Raw genomic sequence first — 14579 nt, 5'->3', positions numbered from 1 at the left:
AAGAAGCACTCAGCCAGAGTGACCCTGCACAGGCGGTGGCACCAACACCATCGCCACCATGACCGGGAGCAGCGAGAGGTAAAGTGCACCCCCTCTCTTGGGGTCAGCAAAGGCCCTCTCCCCAGAGCAGAGCATGCAGGGGCTTGGCAAGGTGCTGGCACAGAGCTTAGACGCTCTCCCCACAGGACACTGCAACCGATGTGCTGACCTTCCCCAAGCCCAGGCACGGGCTCCGTCGGCAGAAGAGGGACTGGGTCATCCCTCCCATCAACTGCCCCGAGAACGAGCGGGGGCCCTTCCCCAAGAAGCTGGTGCAGGTACGTGGCCCCGTAGGGATGGGGCACAGGGTGCGGAGGGGGGGCCCGTGGTGCCGGGACCCCTCTAAACGCGCTCTGCCTCGCCACCAGATCAAATCCAACAAGGACAGGGAGACCAAGGTTTTCTACAGCATCACGGGGCAGGGGGCGGACACCCCCCCCGTGGGGGTCTTCACCATCGAGCGGGAGACGGGGTGGCTGGAAGTGACGAAGCCGCTGGACCGGGAGGAGATCGACAAATACATCGTGAGTGGGGGGCCAGGATGGGGGGGACGGGACGGTCCCGGGGCCGCGCGCAGCTGACGGTGCCCTCGCAGCTCTTCTCCCATGCCGTGTCAGCCAACGGGCAGCCTGTGGAGGACCCCATGGAGATCATCATCACCGTGACGGACCAGAACGACAACCGGCCCGTCTTCACCAAGGTGTCCCACAGGACCGTGTTGGAGGTGGCTGAGCCAGGTTAGGCTGATGCCACCGAGCAGGAGGCAGTGAGCAGATGACAGTGAGGGGATGTAGGAGATGTCACCGGTAACTACCTGCTCCCAGGCACTGCCATGCTGTGGGTGCTGGTTACTGACGCAGATGACACGGTGAGCACCAATAACAGGGTTGTGGTGTACTCCATCCTGCGCCAGACACCAGCCCAGCCCCAGCCCCAGATGTTTCCCATTAATAGCAGCACAGGGCTGGTGTCACGGCTGAGCCCTGGGTACATCCTGCTGCCCCCCAGCCCGGCTGTCACCCCATTTGGGGGTGACCCACTCTCTCGCTGCAGGCGGTCCCCAAATACACCCTGGAGACCCCAGCAGCTGACATGGAAGGTCACGGTCTGCAGGCCCCTGACACCACCCTCACCACGGTGCAGGTGAGGCGTTGAGCCCACCCCGGTGCAGCTGGGCAGGGTTAGATCATGGTGCTGACGGCGCTGGGTCCCGGCAGCTCCAGGTGCCCAGCTGGCACCGCACCGGGCGCTTTCCAGGGCTGGCAGCACCGCTGGGGCTGCTCCTGGCTCCTCCTTGGCAGGCTCTGGTCCACCAGCCCCGGGGCCGCGGTGCTGCGGAGCGTGGGTGCCGGTGGGGCTCCGGGATGCACCTCCCAGGGGAAGCCACCTGCTCTGGCTCGGCCCAGCTGGGGAGGAGCGCCCAGTCCTGCTGCGGCCCTGCGCTGGGATAGCAGCATCCAGCCCCAGCAGCTCCGTGGGGAGAGGCCGCGGTGCCAGGAGGTGTGAGCTGAGCGGGGATGGCGTCCTGCAGAGTGCCACCGGCTGCGGGGCCTGGGCTGAGCAGGATGGGCGACAGCCAGGTAAGCAGCCGCGTACCCCTGCTCACCTTCGTGCCCCTCTGGCATCCCTGCTCCACTCAGCAGCCAAGGCCTGGGGCTGGGAAGGCAGCAGAGCTGGTGCTGCTCCAGGCGGGCAGCCCCCGGGACGTGCTCCCATCCTGCCAGCACAACCGGGGGGGGGTCACGGAGGGGAACGGGCCCCGGAGCCCCCAGCACCACAGCCCCTGGCAGCTCCTGAGTGCCTGCAGGGTTAACATCCGCCTGCCCGTGACGTTGCAGGCAGGGAAGGCGGCCGGGACACAGGGCAACCGGGACACGGGGCTGCCGGGACACGGGGCTGCCGGGATACGGGGCTGCCGGGATACGGGGCCGCTTTCTCCCTGGGTCCAGGCCAGCTGCTGCTGCCGCCGTACCGCGGCCCACCGGGACGGGTGCGTGGTGAATGGGGAGGCAGGACCCTGGCAGGCACCCACACTGCAGAGCTGAGCCCCACGGCACGGGAAGCATGTGGGCACCCGTGTCTGGGCCCTGGGGCGCAGCAGGGATCTGCGGCTGTGCTGAGCCAGCCCTGACTGCGCAGCCACCGGCTCATAGGCTGCAGGGAGGGGGCATACAGGCAGCTGGACCAGGACCCCCCTGGATTGGGGCCGGGGGGACACCAAGAGGCAGAAGGTGGTGCCAGGAGGCATCCCAGCCCTGCTTACCCTTCTGACCCAGGCCAAAGGCATGTCCGAGGCGGTGAACGGCTCCCTGACCACGCACGTGCTGAACACGGCCACGGGGCTGCCGGCAGCCGGCCTTGCCCTCAGCCTGTCCCTGCTGCAGGAGCCGGGGCCGCAGTGGATGGAGCTGCTGCAGAGGTAGGAGAGCCAGCGGCAGCGACATGGGCAGAGGGTGCTGCTGCCCAGCCACCCATGAGCCCACAGACTGCTCAGCCCTCACACCAGGGCTAACGGTGGTCCTCTGGTGATGGACAGCATCGCGGCAGGGCTCGCTGCTTCCCCTTCAGGTGCACGGATGAGGATGGCCGCTGCCAGTCCCTCCTGGCTCCAGGGCAGGCCAAGGCTGGCACCTACAAGCTGCACTTTGAGACAGCAGCATACTGGCAGCGCCTGGGGCACGAGAGCTTCTACCCCTTTGTGGAGGTACAGAGTGGAGGGAGCAGGGGACAGGGGTTTGGGTGCCGTGGCAAGGCTTGCAGGAGCATCACACATGCTCCAAGCACCCCAGCTGAGCCCCAGCATGGAGATCCCAGCTGCTGCCTCCTCACTCTGCCCTCCAGGTTGTCTTCACCATCACAGACCCGGCCAAGAAGCTGCACATCCCACTGCTGATCAGTCCCTACTCCTACACAACGTACCGGGGCAGCTAGGGGACAGGCACGGCCTTCCTCCCTCAGGGACACAGCTCACTGGGGGAGAATTATGCCACCAACACCATTAAAGGCTTCAAACAGCACCATCTGTCTCCAAAATAAGTTGCTTTCCTGAATTCTGGAGGGGGAGAGGAGGAGAGCCCCAGGCAGCACAGCCAGGGAGTCCAGCACAGGAAATAAGGGGACTTGGGGGGGGTGTCCCTGCTCCCCGTTTTGGCCTGGCTCTGGTAGGTCCCTTGTGCAGGCTGGCATCAGATGGGTACAGCAACAAGTCCTGCGGGGCCCTGTCCCAGCATGGGGTTTTCCAGGGGCTTGAAGCCCAGATTGTCCAGAGGGATCCCAAAGGCTGTCAGCTTTGCCTCGAATGTCTGCAGCATGTCATTGTGTGCCTGCAAGAGAAGTGTCCCCCTGGTCAGCCCGAAGCCCAGCTCCAAGGCAGCCCCTTTGTGCCTGGGTACCCCCCTCCACCAGGAGGGACCCCAACACATCTTCCTGTGCCAGGCAAACAGTAGCCTGAGCTGGGTCCTGCCTGCCCAGGGCATGAAGCTGCTCAGCTGGCCTGTTATGCATCCATTCCCCCCCATTACAGGCAAGGCCTGGAGGAGAACATCCCATTTCCACACCCCGATCCCCCCCCCAAGCTGCAGCCATCATCCAACAGCCCCCATCCCCTTCCCTCACCTTGCAGACCCGCGCCAGCTGGAGCTGCAGGTCCTTGATGGTGGCATTCTTGGAGTTGAGCACGTCCTGCAAAGGGAGAGGGTGCATTGGGCAGTGGCTGCCCAGCCCTGGTGGCATGGCTGGGCTAGCACCGGGGCCTGGCTCCAGCAGAGATGCACACAGCAGGGCCTGGCAGGCAGCCACCAGCCTGTGCCCTCCGAGCCAGCGCTGCCAGGGACAGCCAGCACCAAGGGACAGGGACCTCCCGCACCAACACCGCGAGTGCCAGCACAGCCCTGCCGTCATCTCTGCCCCTCTGCAAGGGGGACACAACAGCAGCACGTGCTCCCGTATCACTGCCTTGCCATTGCGGCACCAGGGGGATTACAGGGAGAGGGGCTCCCTGAGGAGATGCTGGAAGCAGCTGAGCATAAGAATTCCAGGACCCCAGCAGCTGTGGGAGAGCTTCCCAGGAATGTGTTTTGCTTCCTGCTGCTGTGTCACCTGCTAGTAGGAGACACATCCATCCTATGGCCCCAGGGCTTTGGCTGCTGCTGTGCTCATCCCCAGGGCACGCTTTGCAAGAGGGTGAACACAAGCGTCATTGCTGCCCACCACAGAAAGCACTTGTAAGGGGACAGGCTGGTGTCAGATGAGCAAGAGGGTACCAGGATGGTGGCCAAGCCGAGTGTGGAGCCCACATCTCCTGCATCTCCACCCAATCCAAGTAAGTGCTGCTTCTCCGGTTACGTCTGCGGCAGGCTCCAGGAATGTGGGTCTCCCAGCCTCCGCGCCAGGGCTTTCTGCACGGGTATTTTTAGCAGGGCAGACTCTGCAGGGCGCCTGGGAACCTGTCTGCACCGTCTCTGCAGCCAGGGAGGCCAGGCAGGGTCCCCCAGCTGTGACTCCCCATGCACAAGACACCCTGGGTCGCTGGTGGCCCTGTATGCAGCGGCTGCTCGGCAGCACCGTGCTGGTGAAGGCTGCTTGGCCTGGTGCCATTCTCCTCAAAACAGGCCTCACCTGAGGGACAGAGCAGTGCCAAACCCCGACACCCACGTGCTCTGCTCTCGAGGGAGAGCTGGAGTGCCCTGCGGCACCGTGCATGGCCCTGGGAGTGCCAGGAATGGGTGACGTGGCAGCTCCAGCCATGCAGGATGAGGGACTCGCAGGCTCCAAGGTCTGCATTCAACCCCAGGCAGCCTCTGCCCACCCAAGCCAGCCTTCACAGGTACCTCCAGCTTGCGTGAGACCAGGGTGAGGGCACCCTGGTCGAGCTTGGAGGCAGCAAAGACCTCGCTGAGCTCCACTTCCTTTTTCTCCAGGATGTCAAGGAGTCCCGTCAGCTTGCGCTCCAGGAGCAGGTTCTTGAACCCCGTCTTCTGCTGCACCTCATGAATGGCTTTGGTGAACTTCTGGTAGAGCTCATCTCGCTCCGCTTGTACCTGCTCCCCAAAACACAGCCCACCTTTCACAGTATGCTCAGGACCCCCAGCAAGGGCTCTTCCTGCAAACAGGTCTGGCAGCTCAGCCCTGCTCCAGCAGGAGCCTAGCTATTCCCTACGGCACCAGAAGGCAGGTGCTGCAGCACTGCTTCCTTCCCTCTCAGGATGGTACCTGCACTTCTGCTGCCACCTCCCCTCTGGGTATGGGCCACCCCCGGGAGCCCAACGGGCTGAGGGACTCACTGCAGCTCTGTTTTAGCCCTCAGAGAGGGCCCCACAGCACATGGGGGTCTCTCCTCCCCTTCCTGCAGCTGGCAGCAGTCCCTGGCTCACAGCTAGTTAGTAAGTGTCCTAATTAGGACAGTCTCTCCTCCAAAGCCTATTTCTGAATGCACTGAATATGTTGCTGCCTTAATGATGGATTGTTTAACAAGGCCTCAGATCAATGTTCATATTCCTGGGGATTTCTATGAATTGCAAATGAGCTTCCTTCTGCCTCCACAGATTTATCTGGGTTAGCTGCAGGGGGAAAGGCTGGGTCAGGAAGAACTCAGCTAACAGGACTCATCCTGGTACAACAAGCGATGTGGGAGAGAGCCCTGAACACCAGCAGAAGGAGGGAACAAGCTGGGCTGGGGCTGGTGGCCCGTGACAATCCCTCTGCCCCCAAGGCGCTGCTGTGGTCACAGTCCCTCACCAGCCAGGCAGAGACCGCTGGAGCGTGCATGATTGCTTAGCAAACTACAAGGCCAGGCCTGTCTGCTGATCGTGGGAGAGGCCAAAGCTGGGAGAAGCTTTGTTGGGAGCAGCAGTTATCACACAGCATTGGATTAGAGCTTTGCAAAGCCCTCGGCTATGCATACTGTTGCTAAGCCCCTGTGCTCAGTCCCCTGCAGCAGGGACAGGGTTTGGAGAGGGAAGTGGAATGCCCAGACCCACATGCAGCTCTCACCTTCCTGAATCTCTGCTCCAGCACCTCATGCTCCCATTGAAGATCCTTCCATTCCTTCTGGGTGATTTTCAAATGGGCTTTTGCATTCTGCAAGCGGGGACAGACAGTTAAAGAGCAAGGGTTTCTCTGGGAGGTGTGGGAGATGTGTTCTGGCACAGGAGGAGAGTGACCAGCAGAGACATGGTGGGAAAAGACAGGAAGCAGCACCCATGCCATCTCTCTGCCCTCTACTCTGGTTTCTCAGAGCTGTGAAAATCCCATCTGAGATCTCACAAGCACTCGGCCAAGCTGAAAGGGACTGACTTTGCTCAGTGACCCAGACAAGCTGAGTGGCAGAGGTCAGGGCTGAGTGACTCCCTCCAGGAAAGCCAGGGCAGCTTGGGAATGGACAGGGCTGGCCACTCACCATTAGGGCCTCCTTGTCCTTGTCATAGCGGACCAGCTTCTTCTCCAGCTCAAAGATTTGCTCCTGGGCCTGCTGCAGGGACTCATTCAGCTGCTTATTCTGGAGCAGTGCATCTGCCTTCTCCTTTTCCAAGCGATCTGTTCTAATCTGCAAGTCCTCGATCTGCTCCTGTTCTTGGGAACACAAGTGCCAACTCCCAGGGGCTGCCCAGCTCCTCAGAGCTTCCCCCACTGTCAGACACGCTCCTGCTGCTGGCCCAGCAAGCACAACTCCCTGTGCTGAAGAGCTTTGCTCATGTAACAGCATGCAACCTTCAGGAGACCAGCAGCACCTGCACCACCAGCTGGGCACTGGCCAGATCCGGGTGAAATCCTCCCAGGACCACCCCCATGGTGGCAGGGTGGCACTCTGCAGGGCAGGCTGGTGGCAGCAGGGGTGCAGGCAGTACCTTCAGCAGGCTGATGAGCTCCAGGTTTTTAAGGGTGATGTCGTTGTAGTAGTTCTTCATGTCATTGAAGGCCTTCTCATGGTTCCTCATCAGCTGACTGATGTGGCTGTTCTTCCTCTCTTCCACCTCATGGATCTCAGTCTTCCTTCGCAAGTCGAGCTCGTTCCGCAGCACATGCATCTTCTCAGCATACTTGGTCTCAATCTCTGGGGGAGAGCAGAGGAGCTGGGTGAGGCCCTCCTGCAGACCTGCTCCGTTACCCAGCGCCAGGCTGAGGACGAGGCCCCTGTTAGCAGCATCACCACAGCAGCCACCAGCCTGCAGAGCAGTTATACTGGGACCATGCAGAGCAGAGCCCAGAAATAGCATCCTTGGAAAGAGGGCATGGAAAAGCTCCAAGTCAGCCCGTGAGAAACCTGAAACGTCCCCCGAGGAGGACGGCGGAGTGAGGACTCTGCAAGGACTCCTCCAGCCACCTCATTGCATGGAGAAGATCTCCAGCCGCAGGTACGCTGCGTGCACCCTGCAGCCCATAAGACAGGCATCTGGTCTCATTCTGTTTGTGTGATGCTGGGGGTCTGCAGAACTGGCCAGAACTAGGGGTAACCATCCCTCTTTCTACTCGAGGCTGTGCTGGGAGGCTCAGAGGAGCCTTCCCCAGCGCACTGACAAAGGGAGCTCATGCACGTCCTGACCTCTCACTTGTCTCTCAAAGTCGTTGCACAGCCGAGTGATCTCCTGCTCTTGTTTCTGTTAGGGAGAAGCCACGTGTTAGAAACAGACAACCAAATCCTGAGTCAGGCACAGCCTGAGGGATTCCCTCCTGCTCCCTGGGAAAGGCTCCTGCTGTGGTACCGATCCCACATTATCCATGCAAACAGCGTCTCATAGGTTCTCCAGCTGCTCTCACAGATCCCTCTTCCTCTTCACAGGAGCTGCCCCAGAATCCCTCCTCCCTGTTCCTGCACTTTCCAGTGCCTTCAAGTGCACCCATTACTGGTGCCTGTGGAAAACCCCATCACACCCCATAGAGAGAGCCAGAGAGGCTCCTGCTCATATACTGTGGCTGGGAGCGCTCAGCCTAGAGCCCCACCACCTCCCTGTGCAGCAGAGGCACCTTACACACAGCTCCAGCTCAGTCGGGGACATACCAGGTCCTTGTTTTTCAACACTGCCTCGTTGGCCAGTTCCTGCTCCTTCAGCTCTGCTTTCAAGGAGCACTTCTCTTTCTGCATCTCTAACTCCTGGGCCCAGTGATCCTTCTGGGCCAGCTTCATGGACAGCATGCCCCCTGCCTTCAGCTCAGTGAGGTTTTCCTGGTGTTCGTACAGCAAGTGCTTCACCTTCTGCTTGTAAACCTAAAGACAAGCCACAGACCAGGTGAGGGGCTTCAGCAGGAGACACCCAGAGCTGAGATATTGGCTGAGATGCTCCTGGATCACATCCCACTCAGCTCCTCCTCCTCCTCTTCCCTCTCCTCCTCAGGACTTCCAGAGGCTCACCCTGAGCACCTCCCAGCCCTCTCCTGCCCCACCTTGATCTCCACTTGGTGCCGCTCCTCCGCCTCCTCCATCTGGCGGTCCTTGTTGCGCAGCTCAGCTTTCTTCTCCTCCAGCTGCCGGCGGGTGATGTCCCAGAAGGTGTGCATCTTGTCACGCTCCAGCTGGAAGTAGTTGCGCTCTTCCCGCTCGCGGTCCAGCTCCTCCCGGAGACGCAAAACGTGCTTCTCCAGCTGCAAAGGGGAGAGGGAGAGTTAGGGAGGGGGACAGAGAGGTCTTAAGGGAGGTGCCTTTGCAAGATATCCATGGCAAACTGTGTTGCAAACCTGGCAGGACACAGTGGCAGTTACTGGGATGGAGAGGAGGAGAGAAATGGAGGACCCCTGACCCAGCCTGGGCTTGACAGAACCCATCAGGCTCTGGAAAAGCAGTAATACAAACTTATCCTACTGTAGACAGCCTGAGCTTAGGTATTCTGAGTATTCATGTCCAGTAACACCATTCTCAGGTGTCTAAATGCTCCTGAATTATAGAGTCATAGACTGATTTAGGTTGGAAAAAGGCTTTGAAATCATTGAGTCCAGTCACTAACTCAGCACTGCCAAGTCCATCACTAAACCATGTCATGAAGTGCCATGCGTCTTTTATATAAATACCTCCAGGGCCAGTGACACCACCACTTCCCTGAGCAGCCTGTTCCAGTGCTTGAAAACCCTTCTAGGGGATAAATTGTTCCTCATATCCAACTTAAACCTCTCCTGGCACAACTTGAAGATGTTTCCTCTTGTCCTACCACTTGTTACTTGGGAGGAGAGACTAACCTTCACCCCACTACATCCCCCTGTCAGGATGTTGCAGAAAGCAATAGGATCTCCCCTCAGCCTCCTTTAGTCCAGGCTGAGCAGCACCAGGTCCCTCAGCCGTTTCCCATCACACTTGTGCTCCAGGCCCTGCACCAGCTCTGTTGCCCTTCTCCGGCCCCACTCCAGCACCTCAATGTCTCTCTTGTAGTGAGGGGCCCAGAACTGAACACAGGATTCAAGGTGCAGCCTCACCAGTACTGATTACCACTGGCCTAGTCCTGCTGGACACAGTAGTGGTGATACAGGCCAGGATGTATCTCTTGGCCATGTGGGCACGCTGCTTGCACCAAGATGTCTAAGACCTTATTGCAGGAGCAAGGTCCCAGGTCAGGGCCACCTACTCCTCTGTTTCTATGATACCCAGCAATATAAGAGGTATTTGAAACAATGGAGGGCAGCAGCTGCACCTTCCCCTCTGCCTGCCCTCCCCATGCCTACGGGAGTCTCCTGGCCCGGGAGCAATGGGACCAGGAGTGCAGCAGGCTGCAGTCACAGAGCTCTGGGCTGAGCCATCGCCCAGATCCTGGGGTTACGCAGTCAGGAAGAAGGCAGCAAGGACACACGGCTAGAGAGCAGAGCACCCCAGAGCAGCGGCAGGGAGGGTAGGATGAGGTGGCTGCTCCTTCCTTTCCCACCCATAGCCCAGACGGGCGTTAGGCAGCAAAGGGAACCCAGCTGCTTGTCTCCATCACTCTCTGCCACCTGTTGTTGCCAGAGACAGGCACTGAGCAGGGGTCCTGAGAGCAATGCTCTCCTGCCCAGGGGTGGGCTGGGAAATGGGGTGTCTCTCACCTCCCCCTTGGTCATGTCCTCTGGTGCCAAGGCATCCTGCACTGCCGGACCTTTGCTCGCAGCCCCTTTTTTCCTGACATTCTTTTTGGGTGCCTAAGGAAAGATAAGAAAAATCACAGAATCAGAATGTTTTGTGTTGGAAGAGACCTTAAAGCTCCTCCAGTTCCAACCCCTGCCATGGGCAGGGACCCCTTCCACTGGAGCAGCTTGCTCCAAGCCCGTGTCCAACCTGGCCTTGAACACTGCCAGGGATGGGGCAGCCACAGCTTCTCTGGGCACCCTGTGCCAGCGCCTCAGCACCCTCACAGGGAAGAGCTTCTGCCTAAGAGCTCATCTCAGTCCCCCCTCTGGCAGGTTAAAGCCATTCCCCTTGGCCTGTCCCTACACCCCTTGTCCCAAGCCCCTCTCCAGGTTTCCTGCAGCCCCTTCAGGCACTGGAGCTGCTCTCAGGTCTCCCCCTCAGGAGCCTTCTCTTCTCCACGCTGACCCAGCCCACACACGAAGCCCCTCACGGCCGAGGCAGAGGGGAGCGATGGACCGGGGAGACTCCTGAGGCGTTCGCGACCCTCCCAGGAGCGGGCCGCGCCCCCCTGCCCACACCACCCCCCCCCCCCGGCTCCAGGGACCCTTCAGCAGCGGGCCCAGAGCCCCCCATGTACCGGTCCCGGTCCCGGTCCCGGTCCCGGTCCCGCTCTCACCATGGCGGCTGCCGCCGGCGCCGCAGTCTCCAGGCAACGGCAGAGATGATCTCGCGAGAGGAGCGCGCCAGCTCGGACACGCCCCCTAGCAACGCGGCGCTCCGCCCTAGCAACGGCGGCGGGGCCTGCTCCGGACCGGGCCCGGCGGGGGCTCTCCTGTGTGACCGGGCCCGGGGCCCCTCCGCCACACCGGGAGCAGCGTTCCGCACCCTCGCCCCGGCCCCGCCGCTGTTCCCCTCCCCGGAACCCTGCACCGGCCCCCACCCCCGTGTGTGTGTGTGTGTGCCCCCCACGTGTCCTCCGCACCCCCGACCCAGTCCCCTCCGCACCCCCGGTTCAGCCGTGCCTGCCCCCACCCCGCCCCGTTCCCTCCCCTCCCCTCCCGCTGTCCCCGGTCCCGGCTGGGCCGGTCCGCGCCTGCCCACCCCCCCCGGCCCCCGCCCCGCCCCCGGCCCCGCCCCCGCCGCGGCGGGCAGGACCGTGCGGGCTGCGGGCTGGCACCGGGCCCGCCCCGCCCAGCACCGGCACCGGCACCGGCCCATGGCGGCTCCGGGAGCGGCCGACACCGCAGGTGAGGCCGCGGGGGGAGAAGAGGGGGAGGGCGGATAACGGACCGGCGCGCCCATCACCGCGGCCCCGGCCCGGGCGGCTCTGAGCCTGCAGCGGGCGGAACCGGGCCGGGCCCCGCGGGGCGGGAGCGGGGGGGAGGCCGGGGTGCACGGAGAGATGTAGGACGGGAGGGGGGGGAAGAGGGGTGTGTTAACGGGGGTGTGTGCAAGGGGGGTGTAACGGGGGTGTGTACGCGGATGCAGGGGGATGCGGGGGGCCGGGGGGGGTACGGAGGGGTGTGCGTGCAAGCGGGGCGCAGACGTGCACGGGGCGTGCGTGTACAGCCGGGTGCGGGTGCACGGGGCCGAGTTGGGGGTGCCCGAGAGCTGCGGTGGGGACCGAGAGGCTCGGGATGGGGACAGGGGGGGTTCAGGCGGGAGGCTGGGATGAGGGAGCAGTGGGGTGCCCAGGGGCTGCAGGGATGCAGTGGGATGTCCAGAGGACAAGCGGCAGCAGCGGGATGTCCGAAGGATGTAGGGGTGCAGTGGGGTGCCCAGGGAGCACGGGGAAGCAGTGGGGTGCGAGGCCAGGGTTTGGGGTGCCGGTGGCAGGCTGAGGCACACGGGAGGACGGCGCAGAGCCCCGGTACAGATGTGCCGGTGCTGTAGGAGGGGTGTGGAGGGCTGGGTGGGTGCTTGGGAACAGGGTGTTGGCCACGCTGGTGGGTCCCCGGTATTACAGAGGGCTGCGGCAAGTCTCTGGATGGTGACACAGGTGGCTCCCGCACACACCGTTGCCTCCCACAAGTGCCCTGCATTACGGTTGCACCGCGTCCCGGTGGCAGCCCCGGGGCACCGAAAGTTTGGCAGCCGGGCAGGGCTATCAGGATGGGCAGCAGCTGGGAGCGGGACCGCCGCCGGTGGGGTGGCTGGAGCCGGCTACCGCCGGGCTCTGCAGTTTAACGTGAGTCAGCAGAGCGGCTGTGGCAGCGGCGAGGGAGCCCTGACACCGGCTCCGCTCCCCACAGGCAGCCGGTGAGCCCAGGCTGGAGCGGGGCGGCGTGGCCGGTGTCGTGGTGTGACCATGCAGGCGGAGGCCCGCGGGGATTTCTGCGGCAGGGAGCAGTGTCCCGGTGGGTGGGGATGTAGGGGACTGCCGGTGGTGGGGGGGACACACTCCATAGGGTGACAGCACCATGTCACCCACCGGTGCTGGGTGGTAGGGTGGTGAAAATAGGCAGGAGCGCACAGCACCTGTGATCCGATGGGAGCTCTTCCCAGCGTTGGAGTGGGGTGAGGACCCCATTTCCCGACTGGAAGGTGCTGGGAGTGTGGGGTGCCTGGTCTATCTCACCTTGTGGGGTCAGAATGTGGTAGAGCCAGTACTGGGGCACGGGCACCCTGCAGCTTAATGTGCCAGAACCAGGAACTTAACACCCCACAATGCCCCTTTACCCATCCCAGCTCTTTTGGGTTGGGGACATTTCTATTCCCTGTCCCACTGTCACCATCCTGGGGGGACAAGGAGATGCCTAGCCCATGGTGAACCCATCCCTATGCTGTCTCACCCGGTGATGGCAGGGCCTGGTGGCACATGGTGCCAGGGTGCAGCCGGGTCCATCCTCCTCCAGCACCAACCTTGGGTGCGCCAGGGGTCTGGGTGCTGCTGCGGCGGGCTCACGGGGTTTCCTGCCCTCCTTCGGTGTCCATCACCACGCCACCACCGCAGGCAGACAAGCCGCCCTTGTCTGGGCTCCAGCACAGGCCGCGCTTTTGTCTCTCCGACACAAAGGGGCTGCTCGGGGCGGGGGGCGCGGGGCTGTGGCTGCCAGCACATGGCCCTGGGCAGCTCTGCCTGTCCCACCGGGGGAGGCCGCTGTCCCCGTCCCCTTCACCCGGGCTGCCCGTGAGGGCTGGTGGTGCCCTGGGATGGAGCTGTCATCACCGATGTGACACATGCCGGAACTGCAGACCTCGGCAAGGAGACTCTGGTCCCGGAACGCCCAGCGGGGACCCCCACGCATGGGCCAGCACAGCAGCCCCCCGGGCCCCCCACAGAGGAGCAGGGCAGCATCCCCATCCCCAGCGCTGGCCTGCTGCAGGTCACCGAACGCCGACGTGAGTGCGGCCCTGCCTGTCCCCTGCCTGTCCTCGAGGTCCCCTGCCTGCTCCCGGCGTCTCTTGCCAGCCCCTGGGGTCCCCTGCCTACCTTTGGCGTTCTTGACAGCCCGTGCGTCCTCTGCCTGTCCCTGAGGTTCCTTGACAGCCACTGGGATCCCCTGCCTGCTCCTAGTATCCCCTGTCAGTCCCAGGGGTCCCTTGCCTGTCCCTGGGGTCCCCTGCCTGCCCTCAGCATCCCTTGAGGTTCTCGCCAGCCCCTGGGTCCCCGGGCAGCCCCAACCGGTCACCTTCCCCCACTGACCCCGTTATCCTCCCTGAGCACGAGTCCCCCCCTACCCTCTCCCCGAGTGCCCCCCAGCGCCTCCCGCCCCTCGTCGTGGCGCCAGGCCTGGCAGCGGGCAGGTCCCGAAGCGCGGCCGCCGCCCGCAGAGCCCCTGAGCAGCGTCTCCTCGCTGGAGGTGCACTTCGACCTGCTGGACCTGACCGAGCTGACCGACATGTCGGACCAGGAGCTGGCCGAGGTCTTCGCCGACTCCGACGAGGAGAACGCGGCCGGGGAAGCTCCCGGTGGTGAGCGAGGGGCCGGTCCCGGTCCCATCCCGCTCCCAGGTCGGTCCACCCGCCTGAGCCTCCCGTCTGTCGCGCAGGGCTGCAGCCGGTGCCGAGGGCCGGGTACCTGCGCTCGCCCTCCTGGACCCGAGCACGGGAGCAGGGCCGCGAGAAGAAGCACCTCAGCGACCCGGAGCTGCCGCCGGGACCCCCGGACGCCTTCCTGCCCGCCGACCGGCCGCGGGAGCCGTAGGGACGGCGCCTGCCCCGGGGGACGGCCCCGTGGACCCACCGGGACCGGCCGCTTCGTTCCGACACCGCTGGAGCCCGCCCCGGCCCGCAGGACTGTCAGCGGGGATCGGCCGCGGGGAGAAGCGGCCCGCAGTCCCGCGGGGGTGCCCGGTGGACCGGCGGCCCCACAGACCCGCGGCGGAGCGCGGCCGGTGCCGGGGCCTGCCCGGTTCCCATGTAGCAGTGCCGTGTTCCGGTAAAACCGAGCGACCCACCACCGCCGCGCCTCCGCCCGTCTCCGCCGCTGCCGGGGAGGGACGCGGGGCTCCCGTCGGGCCCGGGAGCACCCGGAGGGAGCGGAGCCGGCCAGGGGAGGGGGGTAGAAGAGGGAGCC

The 14579-nt window shown here is 63.5% G+C and overlaps 3 protein-coding genes across 6 annotated transcripts; 2 read left to right on the top strand and 1 right to left on the bottom strand.

The window, feature by feature from the left end:
* Positions 1-1325: 1325 nt before the first annotated feature.
* On the top strand, positions 1326-3056 carry LOC134160715 (5-hydroxyisourate hydrolase-like). Of its 2 annotated transcripts, none has more exons than XM_062612979.1 (4): positions 1326-1619; positions 2316-2458; positions 2608-2743; positions 2881-3056. In XM_062612979.1, the coding sequence occupies exons 1-4, from the start codon at positions 1557-1559 to the stop codon at positions 2968-2970; spliced, it is 432 nt and encodes a 143-aa protein (XP_062468963.1). In that variant the 5' UTR covers positions 1326-1556; the 3' UTR covers positions 2971-3056. The 2 variants fall into 2 exon arrangements, with proteins under 2 accessions (XP_062468963.1, XP_062468965.1); XM_062612981.1 differs by lacking the exon at positions 1326-1619 and adding an exon at positions 1970-2029.
* A 9-nt stretch (positions 3057-3065) lies between these two features.
* GAS8 (growth arrest specific 8) lies at positions 3066-11383 on the bottom strand. Of its 2 annotated transcripts, XM_062612966.1 has the most exons (12): positions 11366-11383; positions 10737-10842; positions 10039-10131; positions 8419-8616; positions 8036-8242; positions 7580-7634; positions 6885-7090; positions 6437-6604; positions 6031-6117; positions 4869-5078; positions 3655-3720; positions 3066-3362 (listed from the first exon to the last, which is right to left on the bottom strand). In XM_062612966.1, the coding sequence occupies exons 2-12, from the start codon at positions 10737-10739 to the stop codon at positions 3225-3227; spliced, it is 1431 nt and encodes a 476-aa protein (XP_062468950.1). In that variant the 5' UTR covers positions 10740-10842; positions 11366-11383; the 3' UTR covers positions 3066-3224. The 2 variants fall into 2 exon arrangements, with proteins under 2 accessions (XP_062468950.1, XP_062468949.1); XM_062612965.1 differs by lacking the exon at positions 11366-11383 and having other exon boundaries at positions 10737-10931.
* Positions 11154-14464, top strand: DBNDD1 (dysbindin domain containing 1). 2 transcript variants are annotated; one of them, XM_062612977.1, is made up of 5 exons: positions 11154-11307; positions 12313-12417; positions 13256-13402; positions 13835-13975; positions 14053-14464. In XM_062612977.1, exons 2-5 carry the CDS (start codon positions 12369-12371, stop codon positions 14205-14207), a joined length of 492 nt encoding a protein of 163 aa, XP_062468961.1. In that variant the 5' UTR covers positions 11154-11307; positions 12313-12368; the 3' UTR covers positions 14208-14464. The 2 variants fall into 2 exon arrangements, with proteins under 2 accessions (XP_062468961.1, XP_062468962.1); XM_062612978.1 differs by having other exon boundaries at positions 11188-11307; positions 12317-12417.
* Positions 14465-14579: the final 115 nt, after the last annotated feature.

The sequence above is a fragment of the Pezoporus occidentalis genome, unplaced genomic scaffold (genome assembly GCF_034315485.1).
Source record: "Pezoporus occidentalis ecotype Australia unplaced genomic scaffold, CSIRO_AGI_Poc_V1 ctg163, whole genome shotgun sequence".
NCBI classification, from domain to species: Eukaryota; Metazoa; Chordata; class Aves; order Psittaciformes; family Psittacidae; genus Pezoporus; species Pezoporus occidentalis.
Note: the sequence above shows the minus strand (reverse complement) of the source record. Positions and strands in the feature narration are given on the sequence as shown.

What these genes read in the sequence shown, in the direction of transcription:
- LOC134160715 (XM_062612979.1), top strand. Translation starts at nt 1,557, where the DNA reads ATGGCGTCCTGCAGAGTGCCACCGGCTGCGGGGCCTGGGCTGAGCAGG. An exon ending in GCAGGATGGGCGACAGCCAG is followed by an intron (nt 1,620 to 2,315) that starts GTAAGCAGCCGC and finishes CTTCTGACCCAG; the next exon opens with GCCAAAGGCATGTCCGAGGC. An exon ending in TGGATGGAGCTGCTGCAGAG is followed by an intron (nt 2,459 to 2,607) that starts GTAGGAGAGCCA and finishes CTTCCCCTTCAG; the next exon opens with GTGCACGGATGAGGATGGCC.
- GAS8 (XM_062612966.1), bottom strand. An exon ending in GGCACCAAGTGGAGATCAAG is followed by an intron (nt 8,243 to 8,418) that starts GTGGGGCAGGAG and finishes GCTTGTCTTTAG; the next exon opens with GTTTACAAGCAGAAGGTGAA. An exon ending in AGGACAAGGAGGCCCTAATG is followed by an intron (nt 6,118 to 6,436) that starts GTGAGTGGCCAG and finishes CCCCGCTTGCAG; the next exon opens with AATGCAAAAGCCCATTTGAA.
- DBNDD1 (XM_062612977.1), top strand. Translation starts at nt 12,369, where the DNA reads ATGCAGGCGGAGGCCCGCGGGGATTTCTGCGGCAGGGAGCAGTGTCCC. An exon ending in CGGCAGGGAGCAGTGTCCCG is followed by an intron (nt 12,418 to 13,255) that starts GTGGGTGGGGAT and finishes CCGGAACTGCAG; the next exon opens with ACCTCGGCAAGGAGACTCTG. An exon ending in GGCCGGGGAAGCTCCCGGTG is followed by an intron (nt 13,976 to 14,052) that starts GTGAGCGAGGGG and finishes TCTGTCGCGCAG; the next exon opens with GGCTGCAGCCGGTGCCGAGG.